The 12,157-nt window shown below is 31.0% G+C and overlaps 1 protein-coding gene across 1 annotated transcript; it reads right to left on the bottom strand.

The window, feature by feature from the left end:
• Positions 1-320: 320 nt before the first annotated feature.
• Positions 321-2,760, bottom strand: LOC115968518 (TMV resistance protein N-like). The gene is made up of 2 exons (XM_031087927.1): positions 2,288-2,760; positions 321-1,431 (listed from the first exon to the last, which is right to left on the bottom strand). The coding sequence occupies exons 1-2, from the start codon at positions 2,758-2,760 to the stop codon at positions 321-323; spliced, it is 1,584 nt and encodes a 527-aa protein (XP_030943787.1).
• Positions 2,761-12,157: the final 9,397 nt, after the last annotated feature.

The following is a 12,157-nucleotide window of genomic DNA, read 5'->3' as shown; positions in this document are numbered from 1 at the left end:
GGATTTTAAAGGATATCCATGCCAATCTATTGTGCATAACTCATTAGAAAGATAACTAAGGCCTTGTGGAAGTTGGATTGGACCTCTAATGAGGTCTTGTGGAGGTTGCACAATGCCTATTTTAAGCAATCTCAATTTCTTCATCTTTAAGAAGGCTTCAACACTCAAGTGTTCTTCTATTTCAATAGGCATGTTCAGCATTATGCCTTCAACCACCTCTGTTCCCTAATAATGAAGAATAACAAAATTAGAGTAATTGGAAAATCTTTAGAAGAACTTGTAAGAATATATATAGTTATGTAAGTTTAGGTATAGACTAGTCAACTTACAGTATTATTCTTCAATACATATAGCACGTCTTTATAAAGCCACAACCTACTACGTCCACCAGGCTCTTTGGGGGATTCTTGACGAACAATTTCTTGACCCATTTCTTGTAGCAAATCATGCATCAATATGGTTCCCTCTTCATTAATGGTTATGAGAGATTTATCTATAAGAACACCGATATTGTATTCTGGATAGTAACCAAAACTTTTTATTATATCTCTTATGCAATCTTTGTTCTTTCCTTTGAAAAAACATGCAATATCCAAAAATAAGTCTCTCTGCGTATTCATTAGCCCATCATAACTTATTTTAAGTATATCTAAAATTTTTCTATCTGGCTCTGCTTTTAGTTTAGCACGAGCACTTTTCCATTCATCTATTTCTTTATCAAACAACAAAGAACCTAAAACTTTAAGAGCCAAAGGAAGACCATTAGCATAATTTACAAAGTCCTTAGACAAATCCACATAATCTTCTTCAGGATGGAGTTTCTTGAAAGCACTCCAACTAAAAAGCTCCAAAGCATCATTGTCATTCAACCCATTGACTGTATATATAAAATTCATGCCACGTCTTCTCAATACATGGCTATCTCTACTTGTTACAATGATTCTACTCCCTGGACCAAACCAATCATGGTTCCCTGCTAATGCTTCTAGTTGTTCTTCTCCATCCACATCATCAAGAACAATAAGAACCTTTATATTACGTAGTCTATTTCCTATAACATTGATTCCCTCTGAAAAGTTCCATATCTTTATTTCGCTTTCCATAAGGATCTTGGAAAGAAGTTGTTTCTGTAAAGAAACTAGACCTTGATTTCTAGTTTCTTCTCTTACATTATCAATAAAGCTGCTAGCTTCAAAGTTATTAGATATTCTTTTGAAAATTTCTTGTGCAAGAGTTGTTTTGCCCATTCCACCCATCCCACAAACCCCTACAAAGCGTACACCACCCAATCCTTCATCCAAATATAAATCCAACACTTCTTTCACACAAGAGTCTATTCCAACGAGGTCCTTGGAAACAATATTTGAGAATTTACAATTCAATTCGCTAAATATCTTCTTAAGTATTTGTTGGATATCTAATGATTCATGGCTGCAAAGAAGATAGCATAAAAATTATTTTGATGAGATAGAGCTAACAACGTTAAGGAGACAAAACATTCAGAATAAACACAATCTTAGCTTCATTCAGTAGCAAAAGGGGAATTCGAAAGTATATAAAATAGCACTGTTATGACTATAACAGTTCAATGAGTTGGGAGTGTGCCTAATTTAATTAATTAAGTCCTTTGTTGTACGTTTCTTGGATTTCAATTATTATACTCCTTTTCATTTTCTGTCATCTACATAATAAAATAAAATAACGAAAGAAAATTTGAACCACTTACAATATACTTCTGCTTCTAGCCTAACCACGTGTCCAAGACATTACAAACAAACTTGCTCATCAAAGCAATTTTACAGCTTTAAAATGCTTGCCAATTATTTATTTTCATAATGAAATTTGACCACTGCTTAATTTTTACATGATTCTTGATTTCTGATAAATACTTAATAAATTCTGGGCTCTAACTTCTAACACTACCTTGTTATGTTTCTTTTAAAGAAAAACGAAAAATAGATACAATCAGATTTGAATCTAGTTATGTTATTTCTAGCTTTACCATATGTCTTTATATTTTATTTTAACACTTCAGATCTTCATTTTTTAAGGTAGTTTTTCTTCTACATAATCTAATCTTTCAGGAGGAGGAGGATGCAATAATTGATTTATCATGAAGATATATTTAACAAAAAAAAAAAAAGAAATGAAGATATATTTAACAACCCCCCCCCCCCCCCCCGGCCCCTCTCTCTCTCTCTCTCTAAGAAAAAAATAGCAAACAACTGGAAGAAAAGGATAAAATTATTAATTTGAACAAAATTACTTATCAAAAGACAAATGATACCTATCACTAACATGCCATCCAGAGATATTTCCCACTTCTTTCAAAGCAGCTTTCCACTCTTGCACATCCTCTAGGCTAACCTTGGGATCTTTTTGATGTTTAGCAAAGGCTTCAAGAAGAGCCCCAGTCTGATTCCGTACATGAGAGGGATCCACATGGTAAAAGACAGGCAAAACTGTTAACTTGGTCTCCTTCATGCATTCAACAATCTTTGCTAGTTCAATCAAACACCACCTTGAAGAAGCATAGTTTTCTGAGAGAACGATAATTGCATACTTGGACCTTTCTATTGCTTTCAAGAGCTCTTGAGAAATATATTTTCCTCTCTCAAGTTTCTCATCATCCCTGAAGGTGATGATGCCTTTTTGTTTCAAAGCAGTATAGAGATGGTCTATGAAATTTTTGCGGGTGTCAACACCGCAAAAACTAAGGAAGACATCAAATTTCCAAGAAGACGAAGAGGCTGCTGGCATGGTCATGGAAGCAATCGGAAATATACTAGCTTGTAAAACGATATACCAGAGAGTGTTGCAGTTGCAGACTTGTAGAAATATAGGATTAGGAACAACAAAAAGAGACTTCTAGTTTCAATTGTTGAAATTGCAGGTATATTGCTAATGGGCACTATTAGACAGAGGCTCCGACCTTCACAAATAAACAATTCATTTTTTATTAGAGTTGGTGTGCAAGTAGCGCTCCTTTTCTTCCAGGTACCTTCCTGGTCCAACAACTACTTAATACTTTTTTTTGAGAAGAACTACTTAAACTAAACATTGGTTGTTAATGGGAACGTGCATAGATTATACTTGAGCAAGTGGCCCTATCCCCTCCAGGCTCCAGCTGCCATTTGCAAGGGCTGTTATTTACACACTGGTGTGTAAGGTACCTGTGGGCCATATCGGTTGAATTTGTTGGTCTAAAACATGATTTTAATTAGATTATAAAATTGTGTTTTCGAGACAATCACCATTTCAAAATCATAACTGAAATCGTGTTTTAAACCCACAATTTCCAAGGCTATGTACCAATGTGTAATAGACATTAACCCTTGTAAAAAATAAAAAATAAAAATTGATTCTATTATGTGTCAATTTTGGAGGAGACAAAATCTACTGTTAGAAAGCTGCTATATGATTTATCGGGACTCTATTTGTAAACCAAAATACCTTAAAGGGGCTTGGAGTAAGGAAGACCAAAATATATATATATATATATATATATATATATGGATTTTGTTAACAAATGCCTTAAGTGCATTTGTTAGTAAATCATTTTAGGAAAATTTTTATAGAAAAAGAAAATAAACAACTAACTTTTTGATAATTTTTTCTATTTTTCATAAAAATTGTATAAAAACTTTTCTAAAATAGCTCATTGAGAAATGCCCGAATTAATGGCACCGTCCAAAGGACCCTATATAAAAATACATAAAAATGGAGGGCTTAAATATTAATTGAGATTGCTTCCTGCTGTGCGCCATGTAGAATTTGTTGTCCTCTCTATCCCTTCTTCAAAACCGTTGCAAATTACCAGTTTGTTGGTGTTCTTCAATAAAACGGTTGCCTTCACATGAGTACTTATACAGACAATGGTGATGGCAATTGAGTAGATGCAGTTATGCAGCAGTGCCAATATGTGAGTTGATCTCAGTGATCATGGAGGTGGCAGCACTGTGTACAAAAGAAAAGGGGTGGTATCAGAAACCAGTCTTAAAGCATGGAGACAACTTATGTTAGAAATATGTCCGACAGAACTTGAAATACCAACAAATATGCAGCATATGCTCAAGCTATGTTTGATAATAATATATATATATATATATATATATTTATATTATCATGTTTGAGTTCATTACAAGTATGTACAATTACAGTTATGATCACTTCGGATTTTTCTTGCAATGTATTACGTATTGCTTTCTTGATTACAACAATAAAGTCACCAATATGAGCATACCTTCAATTACTAGCTCCTATTATTTGAATACACATTAATTGTCGAACCGCGCTGTTATCCACTACATTTAAGGGTGCGTTGGCATATTTTAAATAGTATATCACTATATTTTTTTTAATGTGGAATTGTGGATCTATGAATATTTGCTTGATTGTTCTTGTGATTGTTGGGCTTGTTTGCTCATCTTTTATTTGTGCGTTTGTTTCTCTTTTAATCCTGATGATGGTTTTTAATGGGCCCGACAAGATTATTTACATTCTGTCATTTAATAACGTTAATTTTCTTTAAATGCTGATGAAGGTTTTTTCATGTGGGCTTAGGCCATTTTTCCATGGGCCCGACAAGATTCTTGTTTACATTGTCATTTAAATAGTGTTATTTTTCCTTTAATCTTGAGCAAGGATTTTCCATATGGGCTCAGGCCATTTTTCTGTGGACCCTATAGGATTGTTATTTATTCAGCCCAAAAAAAAAAAGATGGGATTGTTATTTACATTTTGTTATTTTAAATAAAGTCATTTTTCTTTTCAACCCTAAGTAGAGTTTTTCCATGTAGGCTTAGGCCATTTTCCATGGATCCAACATGATCTTTCTCTACATTCAGGCATTTAAATAACATGTTGTGACACACACACATCCATAGTGTAATATATATTTTTTGAGAAATGCTATATACATGACATTTTCATAATACTTTCATAATAATTTCTAAGTGATAGGTTGTTATGAGCTATTATTGGTGGGAAAAATAAGTAATTTCAATTATAAGTTCAAATTAAAATCTATAACAACTAATCACCTATAATTTTTCTAAAAAATATTGTCAATTGTAGCGCTTCTTGAATATTTTACTTGTGTTAAACCCAAAAAAATAAACAAACTCTTTTTGGACTTATTTTAGGGTTTTTGTGAGGGTTTCGACCCATTTTATTACATGGAAATGAGAGCCTACCTTGGGTACCTCATCCATCAAGTTTATTTTCTTCGGCCATGACCCATGTCTGTTGGGCTCACCGCTCACGGACCAAGAATGTGCTGAATTAAAATGCTTGGATTTAACCCATCTCTCTGTGTTTATTTTGCTTGATTGCTAAGAAATAAGAGGGTATTTGGTACTGTATTTTAAATAATAGTTTTTAGTATTTAAACAATATTATACGTATTTTCACATATTTTTTCTCTCACACGTATTTTCAAAAAATACAAGCAACATTCCTAGAACAATATTACTAAACGGGCCTTAAACTGTATTGATATTTATCACTAATGATTTCACTTCAGAACCCTGGTCCAGGTTAGCCTCAATAACCCTGTTAAATTTAAGTGTTTGGTTTCCCTATTTAAATTCAGGCTTATGCCTATATTAAGTTTCCGATGCATCATATCTGAGTCATGTGAAGTATGTTTTGGTATGAGAGATCATCCAAGACAGAAGAAGTCCTATTGGGTAGAGTTATCTGTGCACGTACATGGGACATGGAAAAAGCCTAGCGGTCCATATGTTCGCACTAGGTGCATGCCCGCTGTATTTAGCTTGTATGTGTGTGTGTCTCTATCTATATCAAAACTATTTTATCTCTTGGACTTTGAGAGCAAGACCCTGCTGGTGTGCCAAATGCACAACACTTGCGAAATTTTGCCAAATTTTCACTGTGAAAATCAAGAAGGTAAAACCCTGCCAGATTTTCAACATGAAAAGTTAACAGTATTTCCTGCGTGCCAAAAAACATAGATAGAGACCACACAAATTTTACTCTTGAAGTTTCAGAATTTAGGAATGTAAAATCCAAATATCCTAAAACTTTAGGGGTAAAATCTAAATTCTAAAATGTCAGGGTGTAAAATCCAAACACCGCCAAATTTCAGGGTGTAAAATACTAATACTCCAAAATTTTAGGGGTGTAATTTTCAATTTACATAATTTTATTTTTTATAACAAAAAATAAAAACCAAACTAAAAAAAGAAAGAGAAACTTTTGGATGTGATGGTGGGGAAAGCCATGGAAGAGACAAACTGAATTAGAAAAGAACAAGAAAAAAAAAAAATCAAAGATGTAGAAAGAAGATGAACGGATCAAGAATGACAGTAAAAAAGAAAAATAAAAATAAAAAATAAAAGAAAAGGATGAGAGGTCAGAATGAGAGAGTTACAAACTTGGAGAAGAAGATGAGGGATGGGAGGACTTTGAGAATAGGAATGGTGAGAGAGAAATAAAAAATAAGAGAGATTAAGGGTCCATTTGGTTAGGCGTTTTGAGAGCTTAAAAAAGCGTTTTCAAAACTTAAAACTTTGTTTTGCAACCATAACTTCTCATAATTTTTTTACAAATGCTCATTTTATACTCAAAATACTGTTTTCCACCCACTTACAAAAGCGTTTTAACTCACCTTAAATAGGTGGTGATAATAAAATATGGGAGGGTAGATAGGAAGCTTCTAGGAAGGTGCTTCCTTTTACAATTGCCATTACATTGTTTTTCTATTTACAAAAATACCATTACTTCAATTCATTAGTTCTTTTAAATATTTCATTTGATAATCAATTTTAAAATTTAATTTAACAATAATAATAAGTCCCACAAAATAATAATATAAATCCGATGCATTATTCTAAAACGGTATAGTAATACACACTAGTAGCAAAATATTCAGTTCTAGTATCCAAGAATTTGATATGGATTCTTATTTGGAGTTTTTTTTTTTTTTTTTTGGCTTAATCCAAACCTGTAGCTTGAAATCCTAGGTCCGTCCCTACTCGTAAGCACACAGACTGTACCAAAGTATAGTTTGGCAAGCACAAGGTCAAACCTAGAGAGACTTATATGAATGTAAGAAAATTAATCAAACCTTAACCAAATAAATCCTAATCTAGTTAAGTAAAAATTAATTATTTTAAAAATTAAATAAAACTAGCAGACGATTAAATTAAGCAAAGAGATTATTAAAGGCAGTAAAAAAATGTAAACAGCTAAGAGAAAATGATTAAGGTTTTGAAGTCCGCCTTGTAATTCACATTAGCATATGTTTATGGTCATTGAACTTTCCCAAACTACTGCATGATTATCTAAACATCAATCTTGTCGTCAATATTCTCATTAAAATCTCTGTTTAAAAATCTAAAGTATGCTCTTCTTCGCTTCGTAACTATAAAATCAAGCCATCAATTGTATCAATTGACAAATAAATCAAAATATATATCCAATTTTAAAATCAAATCATTAATTGTTTCCTTGTTGACAAACAAATCAAAAGAGGTATCCAATTTTAAAATTAAGAAATAATAAACCAAGCATTCAATTGATTATGATCACCCGAAATAATAAGAAAAACATTATTGAATTTATATTCAAAATACTATCTTTATCAACTGATATAAAGCAAGAACAATTAAAACTACTAATGAACAATTATTATGGGAAAAATTAAATCTCATAAATAAATATTGGTAATTCTCAACATGGTTTCATCCTCACCTTAATTAGAAATTTAGCTATTCAATTTCATTCAAATAAAATATTAAAAAAATGAAATAAAATAGAGAAAAAAATAATAGTCACTGTGATTTCATGGAAGCACAGATGCAGCCGCCATTGGCTGCTCTTTCCTATGCTTCTCTCTCTCCTTCTCTTCTTTTTCTTCCTATTGACAAACTAATCTAAAGCCTTTATATATAAGAAAAGCCACCTGACACTTCAGCCCATTGCTAACACCACACAGCGGAAATCATTCTCAAAAAATCCAAATCGGTGTTGGTGCCGTTGGGTTAGGGATTTGGTGGGTTAGGCACTCAAGCATACTACGGCATTAATTTCTATTTTCTGGTTTTTTTTTTCCCTTTTACTAACGGCTTTATTATTTTGAAAAAATAATAAAAAATTATTTCTTTTATTAAATAATATAAGTGAAAAACCAAAACATTGCTGTTTTGGTTGTTTTTAACTGAGGAATGCAACAGATACTGATTTAAAGCCTTAATTGATCAATTTTGAAGTTCAAATGATTCAATTGAATAAAAGCAAAATTAGAGGACTGAAATAAATTTAATGAAACTTAAAAATAGTTTTCTCAAAACAAAATTATAAGGGGACAAAAATGTACAATCATTGAAGATCCGTTGTTCGGCATTTTGTTATCAAGGCATTTTTACTTGCATTTGGCTTACTCCTGGTGGGTGGTGAGCACAAGGTACTCAACAAAGTGCTCAACAAAATAGATCTAATTCTCTCTTTTTAATAGAGGTAAAGATAAAGAACTTATAGGTATTCAATGAACTTTAAGTTCCATTCGTACCTTTAAATTGTGATCTTTCAATCGGAAAAAGGGTCATTCGTACTATAGCTTAGTGGCGATATTATATTTTTGTATTAGAATCTGTTTGGAAGCTTATGAAAGTTTTAATTTATTTTGGTTTTTAGCTTCTTTTTTGTATTTTTCATAGGATTTGTTGCATTTTTTGGTATTATTCATTGGTTCTATTATACTATTTAGCTAGCTTTTAACTTCTTTTTTTTTTTTTTTCTACACTTTCAGCAATAAATCGTTAATTTTAACTAACTAAGTTGTTACCAAACAGACCCTTAGTATATTGTAGGATTAGGAACTGAAAATTGCAGTCTCGCACAATGTTTACATCCCAAACGACATGAAATGGGCTGAATATACCAAAGTCCGCACAAAGTTCTAAAATGCTAATGAACATAGGAGGCGTTATAATCCAGTGTGCACTTTTTTTTTTTTTTTTTTTTGGCTGAGTATCCAATGTGCACCTTCATCTTTCATTCTTGTTACGTTATATTCAGACAACAGAGAAACAATTCTATTTATATTGTATATTCTTAATCATTAATTATGGTAAGCAAGATGGAACAAATGAGAACAAGCACCAATATTAGGAGATGGTCTGGTAACTGCAGGCTGTCTTCCATGTTGATCTTGTACGTGCTACTGTTGTGTTCCTTTTATGCATATTGCGAAGCTAGAGACACAATAATGAGGCCAGGAGAGTGGATTATCGACAATGGAGAAACTCTGGTTTCGGCTGAAGGGAAGTTTGAATTTGGATTCTTTAGTCCTACTGGAAGCTCTGGCAACAAAAGATATGTTGGAACTTGGAATATGGTACCACGAGTGGGATGATAACCGAACAGTTGTATGGGTTGCCAACCGAAACTTCCCAATTATCAATGCCATTGGAGTTTTCAACGCTACAGAAGAGCTGGGGCTCATGGTATTAGATACGACTGGAAAGGAATATTAGTCTGCAGATATAGGTACTAATCCTTTTCACATAGGTTTGCTTGCTTTTACTGAGTTTTTAAAATTGCAACCACCTGCTGTTTTTCAGCAGGGTTTTGATTGTTTCAGGTCCAAAATTTCCACCTTCTTTTACATCATAGTTAAAGTATGGATATTCTTGAACAGGTTTAGATTTTCTTACATTATCTCTTTTTTCACGTGCACTTTTATGTAATAAAATATAGACATTTTTAAAATATCGATATTCCCGCATTGAATTATTGTAAAAAAATATTTAACTTTCTTGGAAAATATGAATATTTACTAGTCTTGATAATCTGCGAAGTAGTTTATAATTATCTAGAAGTGCGAAATAATAGTTAGCCACTTTTCACTAAAGTAGATGTAGAAATGACATTAGAAATATATAAGATGACCTCAATATAAAAAGGGGAAAAAGCATTTGGATGGAGGACTAGAACGGTGCCAAAATTGTTTGAAATCACCACCAAACACAAACAATTGTTCAAAATGAATTTTATTAATTAAAAAAATAGTCCGAGTTCAATCATCCCAGGTTTTGTAGAGTTTCCAATAAATCAAGAGATAAAGATAGCATCTATGAAACCAATCTTAAATGAACTAAATACTAATCTTTACTAATCCAAATACTAAACTAATCCCTATCATAACTCAAACTAAATAAATAAAAACTAATCCCTAAATAAACTTTAAATAATTTATGATTGTACTCCTACATCACATTTTCCCCTTTATGTTTGGGGTAGTTCACAATTCCTCCCCTAAACATTAAAACTAGGCTATTTCCCCCTTAAGTTTTGGAGGTAAGCAATAACTACCCCTACAACTCTCTCACTTGAACCCCAACGGAATCTTTTAATTTGTGGAATATTCTATTATGTAATATCTAAAATACCCTTACTAAATAAGTAAAACTCTAAAAATACGTTAGTTCTATTTAATTCGATTGATAAAGTTTCTTATCATCGAGCAAGAGATTTGGGGTTAAAAATTTTTCGTCTATACCAAAAACTAATTGCTATTTTGGTGATAATCATTATAACCAATTGCTATCATAACCAATTGGTGATAATCTTGTCTACACCAAGGGAAAGGATTTTTTTTTAACCAAAATAAATAAATTAATAATTTCATATTGCTTTTTTAAAAAAAACTAATTAAACTTTGTGTTCTCCGTAAATATATATATATATATATATATATATATTACTTTCTTTTTATATATAAATTTTCATCTACTTATTTTATGAGCGAATTTTCTTGATCTATATATATATATATATATATATATATATCTACACACACAAAATCAAAATATGCCCATATGAAGATGCTTTTCAAACAAACAAAATAACATATCAATTGTTGTCCAACAATGCTTAACTGGACCAATTAGGAAAACAATTTTTTATTGATAATCTATTAAAATTATTTTCTTGGCAAAAGCTACATCCTCCACCCAAAAATATTATCAAATAAACAATTATTAGCAAAATCTCATAATTAAGTTTATATATACATCATTGTGAAAATAATAAAAATAATAATGAAAATACAATTGCAAAAGCTAAAATATATCACTTATCTAATTATTGAAGTTTGACTAGACTTTTGTCTAAATAAGTGGCCTAATAGAATACTTCTAATACAACTACTGAAAGTATTTTATTTACAAAAACTATAAATTTGTTCACCCAAAAAGATTAAAAAATAAATACATAGTAAAGTCTCATAGTTTAATAACTAAATGGATCACTATTAAAACTCAAATTCTAACTTGCAAAACAAGTAATTACTAATTTAAATCAAATCAAACCAATGGGATGAAGAGAAAGAATCCGTGATTAGAAATTGGAATACCAAAACATCTAAATATGCATAAAAGCCTATGCACCTAAATGTGATTTGAAAATTAATCAAGAATAACAAAAAGAACCATTAGTGGTAAAATATATATATATATATATATATATATATATATATATTGAAACAATAAAGATTCCACCAAAAGAAACAAATTGAAGAAAGAAAGAAAGAGCATTGACTTTTTTGTCATGAACAACTTGGAAGGAATATGGAAGAGAAGTCGAAAGAAGTAAAAAGAAATTTATATGAAAATTAAGATAGAAGAGGAAAGGTTGAAGTAGATGAAAGTTTAAACAAAGTGAAACATTAGAATTTAAGAAGATACAATGGAGAAAATTTAAAAATCCATAAAGATAATTGGATGAAAAATTTAAGAAGGCATTGATTCGAGGGGATTAGAGATTGAACAAAGAAGAAAATGGTTGGAAAACATTAAAGGTTGAACAAAGTGAAAATTGCAAAAAAAAAAAATAATAAAAAAAAAATAAAAGGGAAAAAATATTAATGACATGGTGCAACAAAGGTGTTTTGTAAAATTTATTGCAAGGCTTCCATTATTTTATATAGTTTAGATAATGTTTTTTATCTTGATTCTTTATTAATTTCATTGTTTAGTTATGACCATTTTTTTTTTAAAGAAAGTTATAAACATCTAAATTAAAGTATGTGAATATATAAAAGCAAAATTATATAGAAATTTAAAATCACACCAAGATGAATGTGTAAAATCAATCTATTCATATATATATATTATTGTAAAAAAAATTAGGA

This window comes from Quercus lobata, chromosome 11 (assembly GCF_001633185.2).
Source record: "Quercus lobata isolate SW786 chromosome 11, ValleyOak3.0 Primary Assembly, whole genome shotgun sequence".
Lineage (NCBI taxonomy): Eukaryota > Viridiplantae > Streptophyta > Magnoliopsida > Fagales > Fagaceae > Quercus > Quercus lobata.
Note: the sequence above shows the minus strand (reverse complement) of the source record. Positions and strands in the feature narration are given on the sequence as shown.